This window comes from Saccopteryx bilineata, chromosome 2, assembly GCF_036850765.1.
Source record: "Saccopteryx bilineata isolate mSacBil1 chromosome 2, mSacBil1_pri_phased_curated, whole genome shotgun sequence".
In the NCBI taxonomy this organism is placed as follows: Eukaryota; Metazoa; Chordata; class Mammalia; order Chiroptera; family Emballonuridae; genus Saccopteryx; species Saccopteryx bilineata.
Genome location: NC_089491.1, coordinates 375,212,991 through 375,231,096, shown reverse-complemented (window position 1 = coordinate 375,231,096; position 18,106 = coordinate 375,212,991). Strand labels below are relative to the sequence as shown.

At 40.4% G+C, this 18,106-nt stretch overlaps 1 protein-coding gene across 5 annotated transcripts in view; it reads left to right on the top strand.

Annotated features, from left to right (window-relative positions):
- CDK12 (cyclin dependent kinase 12) overlaps positions 1-18,106 on the top strand; it is a 94,237-nt gene that overhangs the window by 57,233 nt on the left and 18,898 nt on the right. The window contains exons 14-16 of one of the 5 annotated variants that reach the window (XM_066263747.1): positions 3,725-4,142; positions 16,640-16,748; positions 17,617-17,755. In XM_066263747.1, the coding sequence (XP_066119844.1) occupies positions 3,725-4,142; positions 16,640-16,649 (428 nt within the window). In that variant the 3' untranslated portion in view covers positions 16,650-16,748; positions 17,617-17,755. Of the gene's footprint in view, positions 1-3,724; positions 7,568-16,639; positions 16,749-17,616; positions 17,756-18,106 lie in introns of those variants that run through there. The other 4 variants (XM_066263748.1, XM_066263744.1, XM_066263746.1 and 1 more) reach the window with 4 other exon arrangements.

The window sequence follows — 18,106 nt, the reverse complement described above, 5'->3', positions numbered from 1 at the left end:
CCTGAAAGATACATTCAAGGAACCCCTAATAAAATGTTGTTACTCTCCTGAAGAATAATTTGGGAATATTTCTAAGTAGATAATTAATACCATACATTTCCTTTTCAAAAACTAATAGTATATAAAATGATTCCTTTAAAATCTGTGTTCCTGAAAGAGACAATTAAATGGACTTTAGACTAGGAAGTGAGCAGTATATAAAGAAAAAATCTTTAAAAAGAAAATATGTTATATACCTTGATCTCACATGACCACAGCATGCAATTTATTAGAAGGAAAAGAAGTTTTTCTACTCAATTCTGATTCACAGTCTGCAAAATCTTTACTTATCTATTTTCAACTCCTTGGAAATTTTCGCTGTTCATGAAGACCCCATGAATTGGGAAATGAGAAGAGGTATAAAGGTTGAATCTTCAACTTCAGGGTCTTGCATTCACATTACATATGGGATATTGGAGAAAATATATGCCTTATTTCCACTGGTATAGGGTCAAATATATGTTATTTTTCATATGTAAAGTTTTTTAAAACTGGGAGGTTAATAAAATTAACTCCTGTATTTTATAGATAGGGAAACTGCAATCCAGGGAATTTAAATTAGCCTGCCTATAAAATAAAATAATTTGCCTACCTGTGGTTTCAGTGTTACAGCCATGTGTTTGGCAGAGCCCTCTTATTTTGGCATATCCTCTTATTGTGTTTCTTAATTTACTTTGCTATTCTGTCATCTGATTCAAATTGTTTTTAAGAGACTCCAGGACATGCCTGACCGGTGGTGGCGCAGTGGATAAAGCATTGACCTGGGACACTAAGGTCCCAAGTTTGAGACCCCAAGGTCTCTGGCTTGAGTGTGGGTTCATCTGGCTTGAACGCAGTGTCTCAGGTTTGAGCGTGGGATCATCGACATAATCCCAAAGTCACAGGCTTGAGCCCAAGGTCACTGGCTCAGTTGGATCCCCCGGTCAAGCACATATGAGAAGCATCAATGAACAACTAAAGTGACGCAACGATGAGTTGATGCTTCTCTTCTCTCTCCCTTCCTGTCTCTGTCTCTGTCTCTGTTTGTCTCTCTGTCACTCTTGCTATTAGAAAAAAAAGAAAGAGAGAGGCTCTAGGACATGGAATAACAGAAAAAGCTAATCTAGATTTAAAGTAGGCCTCTTTATATTATTTCTCATACCCTCTCCCCAGAAAATTCAGCTATAATCAAAATACATGAAAGGAGTAGTTCAAATGAAATACATAAGTGATTGAAATATACTCAGTAATTGAGCCAACAAGCCAAATGATGAAATTGAACTAAAATTAAAGTCTGGCCTGTGGTAAAAAATTGTTGGATTTACTTTCAGAGGAGAGTAAAAATGGCACTCCTAATTATTACAGTCACCCCTGGATTAACCAGTTGGTGTCTCTTATGTCTCTCCTGTTTCTCCCCTGCTGCCTCTTTCGGCCATTTTACTGTTCATTAGCACTTCCACCAGAGGGCAGACTAAGTAAGCCAGAGAAGGTGGAAATCAATCACTTGGGCTACTGTTTAGCTACTTGTGTGGAAATGGTTATGGTTGAAATCTCATGAGTCAAAGTTTTCAAGTTATTTGTACATTAATATCTCCTTTCATTAGTACAGACTGTTAAGGATTGGCAATATTGTTTAACACTTTAAATTTTAAAACAGTATGATTTTTTAATGTGATTTTTATTTTTTATTCCTTTGTTTTATTAACCTTACTTTAATAGTTCTTTCCTACCCATCTGCTTTGCTACTTTGAAATAAGTTTTCATTCTCTCATACCTGTGAAAGAATTTGAGCTCAAGAATTAGTTCTGTTGGAACAACTAGAGTAGTTACATAAAAGACAAAGTTTAAGTGTGAAAAGTAGTAGTATACCTGGAAGAATAAAAGTTTAGTATTGTCCACTTTTACAGTTGGGCATTTTTGAAGTTGATTGTGTTTTTTGTTTAAAAAAAGAAAGAAAAAACTGGTGTTCCGTTTCATGTGTTGTCCAAAAAAATATTTTTAAAAATAACTGGTACTGTGATGTTTTTTATGTAGTAAGATACGTAGTATTGACAGCAGAAAGCTCTGAACTGTAGATGTTTGTCGTCCAGGAAGTTCTTTCTCAGGATGTCTACTTTTAAGGTTGTGAATTTTCCATAGCTACATTTTTGTCCTTAAATTCACTTTTCCCTACCACCTAGATAACCAGCCAGTCTGTATAGGGTGACCAACTTGTCCCTATACAATCCAATCCTGGTTTTAAAAGTGAAAGTTGGCAATTTGGGAACCTTCTCAGTTCTGGGTAAATTGGGACTGTTGGTCGCCCTACTTCTTTGTTACATATTGCATTTGACCTCATCCTTTCACTGCATAACTTTACAATTTCATAATGTTTTCAGAGTGCTTTCATCTGCACGCTAAAGGAATGCATACTTTATTGATTATTTCTGCAAAATACAATTGTGGTAAATATGTTACCAAAATTTCTAATTATAACTAAAAACTGCTTTTGCATGTCTGAGTAATGACTATATATTACTAGCTCAGATAATAAAGAATTGACTATATGGACACTTCTCAAAATATGCTTCCATAGGGAATGGAAATACTGATCATTTGGAAGATATTCCAAAACATTAAGCCTTTTCTTTAGCAGAGTGACTTCCAACTCTCTAAATGTACTGTTTTGACTATATTTCGTTTTTTATGTTCAAACTCACGCCATTTTACATCTCCACTCTGCTGATTTGTCAGGAATTCATTTTCAGGCCATGATTGGCATACTTGGACACATTTAGCCAGCAGTGAGGGAAAAGTCTGGGGAGTGGTTTGAAAAAGACAAAGATCTTTGGGAAGATAGTGTAGAATTAGTTTAATACATTTCTGAATCTTCAGTTTTTATTACTGTCTCCAAGATAACAGATGTTTACCAATAGCCCATTCTGCATGACATTGCTATAGTAATTTTTCTCATAGCACAGAAAAAATGCAGCAGGTTGGAAAACAAAATAAAAAATTATATAGATTACTTTAGTTTTTATAATTACTGTAACAGGAAGCTGAATGACAGTATGGTGGTTAATATTTCTTGAAAATATGGTTATGGGGAGAAGGACAGAATTTTGGAGAAGTGTATATTTATACATGATGGTAACGAAAGTTTTTTTTTACTTTATTTCATCTCTCCTGTGTGTTCTTTAAGTTCTATTTCAGGTGCTAACCTTATATTATTAAAAATTCTGTAAAATGTGTCAGCTAAGTCCATGCAAGGTCTGCTATTGTACAGCAAGATTATGTCTTAGAAATGTGACCACAGCATGTTTATTGTTCCCTCTTGTCTTCTTCCTTTCTACTTCATTAATTTTTTGATCCCACAGCAAAAAGGGGCAGGGAGGCTGCCCACAGCCTACATATTAGAACAGTTCCTTAAGGAAGGAAATGGAGGAAATCTCAAACAAATATCAGGACAATAATTTGAAACATGGTCTTTTTACACCAGCTGTTAGATCCAGAATGCAACTGTTTTGCTTTTAATCACTTTATTTTATTTATAAATTGAAATTTTCTGATCCCAAGATTTTATTCTATATATATTTGGTTACTTGTAATGATATATGTTTATGTTGGAGTGTGTGTGTGTGTGTGTGTGTGTGTGTGTGTGTATGTATGTGTGTTTATAATCACATGATTTTTAAGATGGTGTTTAAAAGAAGTAACCCTTCCACAGCATGTCCTCCTCACATTCTTCCACCAGAGAAGAGGCCCCCTGAGCCCCCCGGACCTCCACCGCCGCCACCTCCACCCCCTCTGGTTGAAGGCGATCTTTCCAGCGCCCCCCAGGAGTTGAACCCAGCCGTGACAGCCGCCTTGCTGCAACTTTTATCCCAACCTGAAGCAGAGCCTCCTGGCCACCTGCCACATGAGCACCAGGCCTTGAGACCAATGGAATTCTCCACCCGACCCCATCCCAACAGGACTTATGGAAACACTGATGGGCCTGAAACAGGGTTCAGTGCCACTGATACTGATGAACGCAACTCTGGTCCAGCCTTGACAGAATCCTTGGCCCAGGCCCTGGTGAAGAACAGGACCTTCTCGGGCTCTGTGAGCCACCTTGGGGAGTCCAGCAGTTACCAGGGTACAGGGTCAGTGCAGTTTCCAGGGGACCAGGACCTTCGTTTTGCCAGGGTCCCCTTAGCATTACACTCAGTGGTCGGGCAACCATTCCTGAAGGCTGAGGGAAGCAACAACTCTGTGGCAAATGCAGAGACCAAATTGCAAAACTATGGGGAGCTGGGGCCAGGAACCAGTGGAGCCAGCAGCTCAGGAGCAGGCCTTAACTGGGGGGCCCCAGCTCAGTCTTCTGCTTATGGAAAACTCTATCGGGGGCCTACAAGAGTCCCGCCAAGAGGGGGAAGAGGGAGAGGAGTTCCTTACTAACCCAGAGACTCCAGTGTCCTGAAAGATTCCTTCCCTGTCCATCTTCCATCCAGTCCTCTGAACCTATAATGAAATCATAGGCCAGAGCGAGGTAATCATCTGCATTTGGCTACTTCAGAGCTATCCATTGTATTCCTTGCTCACTTGCTAATAAGCAGGTGACTTATAAAATAATGATGTTGGCACCAGTTCCCCTTGGATGGGTTACAGCCAGAACATTTACTTCAACTCTATCTAGTGGATATAAGTAGAGAATATGGAGAAGGTCATTAAATTGAAAAGTAAATGTTTTATTAGTTCATTGCCTGCACTTCTTGAGCAGAAGAAAAAGAGAACAGTTTCAGTTTTGAGATGACTCAGGAGAGGCTCTCTTTAGGTTTTTAAAGTTTTGGGGGTTTTTTTATGGTTTTTTTTTTTTTTTTTGGATTTAGTTTTTTGGGGGGGTTGTTTTTTTGTGTGTGTGTTTTCCTTTTAAGAGAATAGTGTTCACAAAATTTGAGCTGCTCTTAGGCTTTTGCTTTAAGGGAAAAAGAGTGACTGGCTGATTTAAATAAATGTTTCCTTCCTCTCCACCACCTCACATTTTTGTTTTCAAGCATATCCTCCCCCCCATTGAGCATCTTAAACATTCCTTTTTTCCAAATAAATTACTCATCTTTAAAGTTCGCTTTGCTTAGGCAAAAGACATGCCCTCTTTCCCTGCATATGAAGCAGGTTGTAGAAAGTGGCATTCTTGAGCAAGTAGGTTGACTTTACCCCATCTTTTTCCTTTTTTTGCCTCATCTTTATAGAGTTTTTCTCTATTTTTGAGGTATTTATTTGGAAAAAAATTAATTGTTGAGATGCCCAAGAACCTGGGATAATTCTTTACCTTTTTTGAAATAAAGGAAAGGAAATTCAAACTCCTATATTGTTCTCGGTACCTCTTCAATTCTGAAATGTTTTTTTGTTTTTTTTTAAACCACATTCTGATGGTGAAGTTGATTTATAAATGCAGACAGCCTAGGCCATTGCTGCATGAGCTTGGGTTAGAGATGATGCCTTCATACCTAGAGGGCTAGTAAGAGCAGTTAGCATACTGTTTACACATATATTTTTATGTCAAAAAAATCCCTTTGAAACAGCATTGTAATATTGTCAAAGAGAAAAGAAACATCCTGAAAATAACATGGGAATGTATCTTAGTTCAGGGTGGATATTTTTCTGAAAATATATCAATACCTGAGACCTGTTTTAAAAAGAGCGGACCATGAGAAAGAATAGTAATTGACATATACACATCTCAGCATGTATATCCTGCCAATTCTTTTAGGGATTTTCCTCAGAGGGATTTGGTTTTTGTAAAAGGGTTATGATTTTATGGCAAGAATTTTTCCTTATTATAAACAGGAGATCAAAAAGGGGAAGGTTTTTGAGGTGGGGTAACTTGGGAGGCTTCTCATTCTGGCTTCCATTTCTGTGTGAGTACCAGCATATAATGTGTTTTTAAAAAACATACACATTCATATAAATTATCTGCACAGACTTAGACACTTGTGAAAAGGTAGGTTAGCTCCCTTTTTTGAAGGCAAATGTTCTTCCTCATCTTGAAGAATAGTTTTCAGAACTCGTTTCATGTTTCAATGCCAAGTTCTTATATTAAAGAATTAAAAACTACTTGTAAGAGAAAGATGCACTAATAAAAAACTTTAGAGAAATGAAATAACCCTCTTCAGATACTTACATGAAAAATATTTTTCCCCGTCACTGAAATAGGTAGATTTCTGGTGTGTGTATTTCTTTATTATTCTCTGGGTTTTGGTCTGGTTTTGCCCTCAGGGCCAAAGAACCTTCTAGCCATTTTGGCAGTGGTGGCTTTTTATGCCAGTGTGTCCAATTAGATTTGCTAGGCTTACTGACATGGTATTGGCAAATTGCATTCAAGTTATCTGAACCTTTTGTCTTACTGACTTATTAGTTCTCAGACGTGGGCCTTTGTATTTTAGAATATTTGAATTTGAGGCATTGGGCCCTGTTCTCCCGTTTTTTTATTAAAGAACTCAAAAGTATCCATTCAGTGAAAAAAATGGTTTCCCATCAAATATGAATAAAATTTTCTATATATTTTATTATAATTTGGTTATCAGCAGTCATCAATAATGTTTTTCCCTCCCCCTCCCCACCCCTTATTTTTAATTATGCCAAATATGCTAAATAATATACTTAAGTCTCCATTCACCCATCCCTACTACTAGGGAAGGGGGTGAGTATATATGTGTGTGTATGTGTATGTATGATCCCATCTCACCCCCAGACCCCCATTTTTGAAACTCTAACCTTTAAAATGAAAAAAAAGTTTGGTAATTTTTGACTTTCTAAAAGCAGAGGAAAAAAAGGAACTCACTTAAATATCCTGGAATCTATGGAGAAAGAAAAGGTATTTGTTAATTTTTCAGCTGTGCTATCTATAAACATGATGGAAGTAAAGGTTTGGCATAATTTCAACTTGACTACTAGAAAACTACATATTCAAATAATTATATTTAAAAGTGGTTTTGTTTTAAGTATTGTACCATGGGACATATTAAGTCCATTAAATACATTATTTTGAACAGGTCAGATGAGAAATCTGATTCTGTTCATGAATGAGGCAAAACTGGTTTGACCATGGTTATTTTTGTGGTTTTGAAAACAAATTTGCTTGACCTAGTTTTCTTAGTTTTTTTCTTCAACTGTCCATAGGAATGATAAGGTTTTGAAAATGAAATCAGATCTATATGTTAAAAGCAGAACAGCACAAATTTGTAAGTAGGACTTCTGTTAGCTTATGCCATAGACATCACCCAATCACTGTGTATGTGTGTGTATATATATATATATATTTATATACAATATGCATATATAGTTATAGTACTAAAATGGTTACTAGCAGGTTCTGAGAGAGAATGCTACATCAGAAAAGTGTCAGTTGCCACCTCATTCTCCCTGACTTAGGTTCCTGACACTGTATTCCTTTCTCTCTCTTGTTTTTGCCCCCCATCAGGTGTATCTTGTCTATGTACAGATATTTTGTAATATATTAAATTTTTTCTTTTCAGTTTATAAAAATGGAAAGTGGAGATTGGAAAATTAAATATTTCCTGTTACTATACCTCTTATGCTCCATTGCATTTACTTCTTAATCTGTACCCTCTGAGCAAATCCATTTAGGTATAAAAGGCATTTTTTTCCTCCACTTTATCTTAGGGGTTCTTTGTCTCAGAATCACTGTAGACTCATAAACTACCAAAAAAATTAAGTTCTCAGGGTTTAAAGAGGTGCTTCAAACACTAGACTAGGAACGAGAGAACTAAAAAAACAGGGAGGAAACCATAAGATGTGATTTTTTTTGTTGTTTTAAAAGTAGAAAACAGTTACACAAATAATGATAGTCCCAGGCCATCAAAAGTGTTGAGCTCCATGTACCCTAACTCCTCCTTGAAAGGAGAGGTAAGTGGGTTTGAGCTCAACTGTCATCAAGGGAAGTTGGTAGAGGGTGTTTAGACTGAAGGATTCTCTCTTAAACCAGAAGCACCGTGACCGCCACCGCCACCGCTGACCAGTTCCTAAGTCCCATGAGTAAGGTCAGCATGGGCATTAGTGTTCTAGCTCTGTGGAGATTTCCTGACACATTGCCAACTCAGGAAGTATATTAAAGTAGTTTATAAGGCTAAAATTCCTGTTATCTCCAAAATCTTTACTACACCTGAGGAGAAATTGCTTTCCCTTCTCCTTCATGTTTAGGACACTGAAAATTAATTTTTTTTCTTGTAGTATGTATGTGCTGCATTCCTGCTAGTTATGAGATAAGTAGGCAGAGAGCAGATAAAATCCATCAGGAGACAGGAAGGGGGGAGATAGGAATCAGGAAATTATGAATGGGGTGAGCAGTTATACAAAGTTAAGGGGTACACCAGAACATGGGAATTAAGCTGAATTTTCAAAAACATGGTATGAGAGTTGCCAGCTTGTTTTTGGATCCCTGAAGTATGTTCCCTTGTCTATGGGCTGTCACATGTTTATCCAGAAGGAGAATGGAGAGCTCAGGATTGTTCGAAGTCTTGAAATCCTGTGTTCCTGTTTAACGTCCAGAGAAAAGGAATTCATGTTCAGTCATTATATATTCCAAGTTCATGACTTAAGAGTGTGAACTTCAACCTACTAGAGAATCTTGTTTCCACCTCATAGCAATAGTTATCTTTTTAATTTGGGGTCTAAAGGCTGAGGATCATCTATCACACCCAAGGCCATTTCTACCTAGAAACCATGCAGTTCAGCACCCAAATTTCATAGGCACTCTCTTTTCCCAGACAGGCATCCTTAATTGTATGGTTAGGATTAATGCCTCAAGGAAACTAATTAATATTCTTGGTGCTGAAGTGCTTGGTGCTTGGTTTTCATTGTTATTCAAGATTGCCCCATAGCTTGACTTTTTTAGGCATTGAGTTACTTCTCTATTCACAACTTAGTTATCTGAAGGGCTAGTGGAGTGGAAGTGGGGAGTTCCTCAAATGAGTAACTTTTCAGCCTTTGTAAGGCAGAGATGGGACTGCTAAATCTTTGGTGTCCTGAGAGGCAAGGTGAGCATTCCTGGACGTACTGTCCAGGTGTGGCATTTCTTATAGCCTTAGGAATACTCATTCTCAAGTTAGTTTATTCCAAGCCAGGGTTAAGACTTTGTAGAAGTATGACATCTGAAGGAATTACTAGTGGTAGTCTAGACACCATATTCAGCTGTCTCTCTGTCTCCTGTCCACCTACTTCTTTTCATTTACTGTATTTCTCTCTTCTCCCTACTTCCCAATTTGCATGCTTCAGGCCTTACCAGAAATATTGACTGTTTAACCTGGCAGTGTATTTAGAGTGACTGCTGCTTCACAGTTTTGAAGGGTAATGAGAGGCAATTCGGAAGAGAAATTCAGATCCCTAACTTAACAGGGTGAAAGGTTTAGGAGAAAGCAAAATAACCATGCTTCTTTATTGCCAAGAGCTATGAAAGGAGCTTTTAATTTATGTTGTGTGGGGTACAAGAGATTTTTTTAAAACTAATCTAAGACAGAATCTCAGCCTTCACTTCATCTTCCCTTATATCCTGAGACTATTGCTTTTGCTGATGACATTTCTAAGCTCAGTTGCAGATGGTGTCTGTGGGAAGTAAAGTTTGGTGAGAAGAGAGCCCTGCTATCCATGAGAAAGCAGATGACGGCTGCCTTGATCCCCTGATGATTAATCACTATGGTGCCGAAATGCTTTGGCCACTGGATTGTCTCATTATATCTCTATTTCAGAAATTAGTCCAAGGTTGAGAGAAAGAGGCTGATCTGAAGTTAGTCCTTAATACTCTCTAGATGGTTAGTTGTTAGCGAAGCTTTTTCAATATATAGCCTTCAGCCACAGCATACTTATCTGGAATTAAGAGGGTATAGCCATGAAGTAAATTGACTTAGACATAGGCTCCCTAAGACCTAGAAGTAGATGGATTTTTGAATGTTTGGTCCTGCTGTGACTGTAAACTGAAGGTAATGTTCATGGTTCTAAAGCAGAGAAGGACATTTTGTCCAAGCCAAACCATCCCTGAGGAGGCAGCATGGAGAGACCTTGAAAAAAGGCTACAATGTAATAACAGTCACAGCTAAGTGAAGAACAAAGCCTGGGGCTTGGTGGAGGGTGTCTTTTCCTTACGTTAAGGAGCCTCACAGGCTGTCTCAAGGAGAGGATCCTTCTCCCTCTTGTGTCTCAGAACTACAACACTGCCCAATGAGGGGTACCCTTGGTGAGGATCAGTTTATAGACAGACAACCCTCCACACTAAGGTTAATGCAATTTTGAATGCTTTTGGCCCTGGAAAAAAAAAGACTGAATTCAAAGAGAAAGTTTAGAAGCCTTATCCCTTTTATAAATTCAGGAACTTCTGAGTTTTGCCTTGTACCAGTATTTGCAATTTCTGTTAGGGGTCCAAAGGTCTCATAAAATGAAGCAAGAGGAGAAGGGGATGGAAAGAAGAGAGAACTAGACCGGTCTGCTGACTGCGCTGTAGAAAGAGACTTAGGGTATAATTGCTTATATAGAAAAGATAGGGATATAGGTGGAAGAAAAAGGTATAGTTCGGCTAGTGAAAGTTGGGGGATGATGCCTTAAAGGTTCACAACTCATTTTAGGGAAGCTCTATTAAAGCACTACTATGAGTAACAGTAGTATTACCTTCATGGTTGGAGGTTGGGTCTAGAACTCTTAGTCTGTGGGGTATTATGAAGACATTTTCATTAGGGAAGCTAGATTATATTAAGCAAAGAATTTACATAGGGACATTTTTCTTAGCACTGCTATCTACGTAGTTCAAGAGAATAATTCAGGAATGAGGAGGGAGTGATACAGGTGCATCACATTAAAAAGTTATTTGTATTTTTGGGGTTTTAAAGCTCTCCTGAAAGTGGTTTTATGTATTTTAGGTCAACCTGGAAACGAGTATTATTCCTCTCCACTTTGTTTTAGATCCCAGTGAAGGCAGTACATAGAAGAGCAAACTAACCAGAATTTTAGAGCTGCGAAAGGACATTTGTTTGTTTAGTTCAGTGCCATCTTTAGCCAGAGAAAAAGCAGGCCCAGAAAGGAGAAACTTAAGGTGTTGAGAGGAAGAAGGGAGCGCCAACAGGAACTAACATTATCAGGAAACTACTATGTGTCAGGTACAGTGCTAAGTGCTTTGCTTTTATTTATTACATTGATTCTTAAGCATCTGAGGCAAAGGAATGAAAAGATTAAAAGGCAAACTAGCTTGTTATCCTGAACATATGTAGGCGATAAAGGGGCATGGCAGATCACTTTTTCCTGTCTAACCACATAGGGCTAAACTAAAGGAAATGAAGAGTCAGGTTTGAGAATGAGGTTAATTTAAGGAAGTACTCACTAAATAGTTGAAAGAGACTGTTGAGTAACTTCTCTATTCCAAGGAACCTTCCAAAATATGTGATGGTCAGAAGTAGGCTAGAAGCAGGGCTGGTAGGGAACAAGATTACTATTGGCTCTGGGATTGATTTGCATTCTAGAAAATCAGGGCATGACCTGAGAATATAGTATTAATCTTAGAAATAGGGAACAAAATGGAGCTTCTCGTTCCTAAGGGGTCTTCAAAGAAAATAGTGTGTATATACTATGAATCAAGGAGATAACCAAATTCTTTTTGCTGGCTGTGCTTTTTTGTTTTGTAGTACACTTTGAAGTCATGAAACAATTTGTAACTTTACCAAGTTCAGTATTGTTAGGGGCAGATGACAGCCTAAAAATTAACAATGAGAGTAAAATTGTGTTTCTTGTAGTTGTTTGCTATACCAAGAGTTATACCATGAGGGCTGCTTCCATGGGGAGCAGTAATGTTATTTGCTGAGTCATGTCCTGAGTACAGGGTGACATCTGGGGGAAAATTAGGGAAGGGTCCCACCTTTAGGAAGGTTCTGGGTCTAGGGTGAAATAAGTCTCATACCTAAGTGGGAAGTGGGGAATTGGTATTTATACAATTAGATTATAAAATAAATTAGTTACGGGAACCAAAGAAAAGGACTAATGAGAAAAAATTGGAGTTAACCAGAAAAGATTCTTTGAAGGCACATGGAACAGAAGAGAGGAAGGTGATTGGAGGGGCAAAACTTACAGAAGAAGGTTTATGTGTGTTGTATGCGGAGGCTGTGACTGGACTAGTCAGGTGGTGTGGGAAAGGCATGTTAGGAAATGAAGTCAGAGAGCAGTCTTGTTGGCCAAGGAAGGAATTTAAAATTTGATTTGGTAAGCAGTAACAGCAGAGCATGATGAGATGAATGTGATGTTGGAGGCTGTTGCAGCTGTATTGGGTGAAGGAAACAGGAGCTTGCCTAGGATATCATCTTTCTGGTTCAGTTGTGAAGCCCTGCAGGCCTGCACTAGAGGAGACTGGAGTGAGAAGAGAGGAAGGGGATCCATGGGAATTAGCAAGGCTTGGTGATAGTTTGGATGTGAGGGGAGGGATTGGAGAAAGCCTGAAGATTATGACCCCAAGACATACTGTTGATGGTGGTAAGAGCTTGGAAAGTGGTAGCTGTCTTGTTTTTAAAGAAATAGGAAGTGTCATTAACCACTTTATAGGGTGTGTCTAGGTTCAGTATTGTAGAGTCTAGAAGGGGGCACTCCCCCTGGAAAATAGTTGTGCAAGTGGTCTGTGCCTAGGTGGTCACCTGCACTCTGCCCTTTTCAGGTTGGAGACCAGGTAGAAGAGTTTATTGCTAGGATATGCCTATAGACTTGAAGAGTGCTGGCCCACTTCACCTCTGGGAAAGAAAATACAGAGTGGTTTTTTTTTTATTGGTGGTTGTTTTCCAGTTTTTTCTCCCTTAATACTTTGAAAATGGGATATGACTAGCCTGTGGCAGCATGTGCCTGTGGATGCACAATTCTCTGGCTTGATTCTTGGAGGGCCTTTTTCTGTCCCTCCCTGGGGGGTCATTTGTATCTCTGGTTCCTGCTCCCAGAGCCATAAAGTGGGAGCCCCCATTTATTAATTGGGTTGGGACTGGGGAGGGGGTCGGCGGGGGGCTCTTTAGTGAGGCAGGCGGGGGTCTTCCCGAATGAGCCCATTAGCCAGCCCCAATGGCAGCTGAAACGGGGCGGCAGCCAAGTCCTCTCCGTTTCAAAAACCCTCCATCGCCTGCAGCAGATCAGAACAAGGCCTGCGGGAGCCCTTAGCTTCTGATTGCAGCTGTGAGGAAGGACAAAACAATTTATAGGAAGCCAAGTAGCTCCTGTCTCACTGTCTCTTCTTTTCTGACTTTGGGGAGGGGGGAAACTGGGATGTGGTATTTCCTCCCACCATAGCTTCTTACAGGGCATATATAGGCCTAAAGTAGAAGAGAACAGGAGTGTGTATGTGCATTGATTGGTCATGTATGTCAATGCTCTGAGTGTGTTTACACACGTCCACACACAGTTGTATTGGATAAGCAGCCGCTACTTATACTATGGGGCTCTCTAGGGCAAAGCCGAATGTGTGCTCAGACTCTTATTAAACAGTTTAGGGTGTGTGTGGTGAGGGGGCATGCTTATCATACTCTTTCCTGCCCCTTATACTGCCTTGTCTCCTATCTGCTTTATCAAGATTCAGGGTTAGATTTAGATGATCTTTTTTTTTTTTTAATGTTCATTTTATTGATTTTAAAGAGTGGAAGGGTGAGAGCAAGAGAGAGACAGAAACACCTGTTCCAGTATTGTGCCCTGACCAGGGATCGAACTGGCAACCTCTGCACTTTGGAAAGATGCTCTAACCAACCGAGCTATCTGGCCAGAACTGATCATCGTTTTAAAAACTTTTCTTCATAATAGGAGTTTGGCACTTAAAGGAAGCCCTCCTAACTCACTTGTTTGCCGCTTAGTTAAGCCAGAATGAGAAAGGCAGGCATGCATCTACAGGGGAGCTTCTCACTGTATTGGCCCAGAGAGAAGGTGCTAATGCAAGAATGTCTCATTTCCTGATGGAAAGACACTTGTGTCTTCTCCCTTATAGAATTATCGATGACCAGACCTAGAAAGACCCTGATTCAATCTCTCAGTTTACAGAGCAGGAAACAGGCTTAAAGAAGGGACATGTCTTACCCACAGTTTCACTGTGAGGTAGTTAATGGCAGCCAGCCAAGAATTCAAAAGGCCAGAATATTAACCAGAATTTTAATGAGTATAAAGCTCTCAACCTTTAAGATCACCAACTCCTGAGAGCCCTGAACTTCCATAGGAAAGGAAGGTAGGCCTGTGAGAATTTAAGGGGAAGAGGGACAGAGTGATGAGGAAAGGTAAATATGAAAAAGATTAGTAGAAAAACTTGGAAGCTTTATATATTTTTACCTCAAAGACTGACTTTTCAATGACATGCAAATTATACAAGTGTAATTTTTATTTAGAGTCAAGGGTTCTGGTTTATTGGGAAGCAAGTAGCAGCCATGGCCAAAGATTCTAATGCCCTCAGGGTTACCCCAAAGTTCCAGGAGCACTTGGCTAACTTTGCTACCATCTCTGGGGGTTGGATGGCCAGAAAAGATCCTCAGAGATGATGGGAGGAATTGAACCTAAATCTCAATTCAGGCTTCTTTGCATTACAATACAGCTATATTTAAAAAGTAAAATCAGAAGGAAGGCAGAAACAAAACACATCTCACCTGCTGGGAAATTAAGGGGCGTCTCTGAACGAGAGAAGGAGGAGTGACAGAACTCCAGTAAAATGGGATATCCTCTGAGATTACAGGGAAATTGGGGGAACTCTACTACTCTTTTTTCGTTTTCGTTTTTAGTTTTTGAGTTGTTGGTTTTCTTCTCTGGTGATCCAGAAGGTGGTGCTCCACAGTGACCTAAGCCCTAAATCAGGGGTCCCCAAACTATGGCAAGCACGCTGCATGCGGCCCCCTGAGGCCATTTATCCGGCCCCGGCCGCACTTCCACTTCCGGAGGGGGCACCTCTTTCATTGGTGGTCAGTGAGAGGAGCATAGTTCCCATTGAAATACTGGTCAGTTTGTTGATTTAAATTTACTTGTTCTTTATTTTAAATATTGTATTTGTTCCCGTTTTGTTTTTTTACTTTAAAATAAGATATGTGCAGTGTGCATAGGGATTTGTTCATAGTTTGTTTTTTTTTATAGTCTGGCCCTCCAACGGTCTGAGGGACAGTAAATTGGCCCCCTGTGTAAAAAGTTTGGGGACCCCTGCCCTAAATAGTGTGCTCAACGGGTGGGCAGGCAGACCAGGTTCTGAAGTCCTCTTACTCTGGTGCTGAGGTTCCCTTCCCCTCTTTGGACCTCCCCCAGTTGTATCTACAAGTGCCTTCCAATGCTTATGCATAGGAGCCTGGGAGCTACTGATGATCCAGAGGGGAATGCTGAAGAATCCCTAAGCTGCAAGCAGAATCTTGAGGGAGAAACGCACCTCTTGGCTGCTTAGAGATAGAGTTATGGGTCTAGGTTAGGTCTAGGTCAGAGGGGCAGATGGTCTGCAAAATGAACATTGCCAGGGCCTGACCTGTGGTGGCGCAGTGGATAAAGCGTCGACCTGGAAATGCTGAGGTCTCCGGTTCGAAACCCTGGGCTTGCCTGGTCAAGGCACATATGGGAGTTGATGCTTCCAGCTCCTCCCCCCCTTCTCTCTCTCTCCCTCTCTCTCTCTCCTCTCTAAAATGAATAAATAAAATAAAAATCCAGCCTTTAAAAAAAAAAAAAAAAAAAAGAACATTGCCAGCTGATGACAAAGAGATCCTAGTACAACGCCTTTATGTTTTCTCCATCACATCCTAACTGATAGCATAGGGGGAATGTGGAGTTGGTCCCCATGCAAATTCATCTTTACCTAGGGCAGGATATTTCAACCAGTGTGCCACAAGAAGTTTTAAAACATTCAATACCTGACTTCTTAGGAGTACTGACCTTATTTCCCTTAGATTGTCATATAAAAAATGACAACAGCCAACACAACAATAGCCATTTGGTGGGAATGAATCCAAGTTACACCTATTTTGTGTGTGTGTCAGATTGGCAAAAATATATTTTTCAGTGTGCTGCAGAATTTTAGTAATTATGTGTGCTAGGAGATGAAAAAACTTGAAAATCACTGATCTAGTGAATGTATGATAGATGTACATGCTCAAATTCCATCATGTCTGCTGTCCTGCAAACATCTTTTCTGTCTCACAGGACTTTTTTTTTTTTTCCCCCTCTGAGCCCTTCTTGAAGAAGCCGTTCTGGACAAGAGAGCCTTGAGTCCAAGCTGATGATCTGATCTAAACCTAAACGGCCTCCCCTAGTGCCCCTAGTGCATTGACTTTCCTTTCGCCTTGAATCTTCATTGTTCCTTATAATTCTGGGTTTCACAGCTTTTCTTATTATTGAATTCTTAACTTGCCTCTTAGGTATATAAGAACTATCATTTTTACTTTATCAGACTGGGAACTAGTTCCCCGAAGGTCGGACTCTTAGAACACTTCAAACTTGTTCTGGGAACATACTTTAGGTTCATGAATGCTTCTGGGCTTCATGAATTCAGGCTGGAGGGAATTGGGAGAATGGTGACCATCCCTGTCACTGTTACCTAATAAGGCCATGCTCCTGGGTAAAAGACCAAAGACCCTCTTTGGTGTCTAGTGTCTGTCTCATGTCTAATGTAATCTGTCATTTTCTTTTACAGGTGGCAGTAGCAGCAGGAGGGATGGCCCCTGAGGAATTTGATGATATCCACCAGTCACCTGATATCTGGAGCCCAGGCAAATTCAGTGTCTTTCACAGACTTAAGCCAGGTAGGGTCCTAAGGTCAATCAGAGTCCATAGGCCTGCCTTTGTAAGGGACTAACATACATACACACACACACACGCACATACACATGTTCTCTCTATCACACCCTGTCTCAAGGAAGTTTTGTGTGTTTTTTGGGTTTGTTTGTTTTTTGTTTTTTGTTTTTTGTTTTTTTACAGGGACAGAGAGAGAGTCAGAGAGAGGGATAGATAGGGACAGACAGGAATGGAGAGAGATGAGAAGCATCAATCATCAGTTTTTTGTTGTGACACCTTAGTTGTTCATTGATTACTTTCTCATATGTGCCTTGACCGGGGGCCTACAGCAGACCGAGTAACCCCTTGCTGGAGCCAGCGACCTTGGGTCCAAGCTGGTGAGCTATTTGCTCAAGCCAGATGAGCCCGCGCTCAAGCTGGCGGCCTTGGGGTCTCGAACCTGGGTCATTCCGCATCCCAGTCCGACGCTCTATCCACTGTGCCACCACCTGGTCAGGCTCAAGGAAGTTTTTATTCCCAAAGATTTCCAGAGGTGTTTTGTTAGCTTTTTATTTGACCTGATTATGGTATCCTACCATCTGATTGACAATTTCTCCCTCTGGCTAGAGTGGGTTGCTCCCTTTAGTAGCATGGCGGTTGTGTTGTTCCCGTTCTTTCCTCTTGGCCAGAGGTACTAATGGATGTTCCTCTATGGAGGGATGCTGATGTCGATTAGTCTTGGCCTCCTCTGCAACACCTGCCCCACTCACCACCGCCACATACTCACACATAACCCTGCCTTCTTTCCCAAGAAGCTATTTTTTCCTTTATTCTAAATCAGGTTAGGGCAGTGCTGTCCCAACTTACGTCTCATCAGCTTCTCCACCTCCTTTCCAGGTTAGATGGGAGATCCAGCTGCCCAAACACTGTGCTCGACATCAGAAGTAGATGCTTGCAGGCTGCTTCTCTCCATCCTCAGTGCCTGGGCCGGGCAGGCCACCAGCCTCCGACTCACCCCCACCCTTCTTGCTGACAGGTAGGAGTGCTCCTGTCCCTACCCACCAACTCCAAGCAGGGTCCTATTCCTCTCTGGGAGTATTTTTCTCTGTTGTTAAATATCTTCAACTAGAAGGAGGCCTTGGTGAGTCAGCTCTCTGCCTCAGTGACTCCTAGCCTTAATCTTTAGTGAGAACTTTCTGATGTTAAATTAAATCTCCTTCTCCTTTTCTGGGGATTTTCTCATTTAGTGGGTGTGGGAAGAAGTGACCAGTAAACAAATGGCATTTGACACTAGAAGGGAAAGAAAAGTCTAATGACGGGCAGACCCTCTCTTGGGGCTAGAGGTCTAAAGCCCCAGATGCACATTCTGCCCAGTGGCCTGGCATCC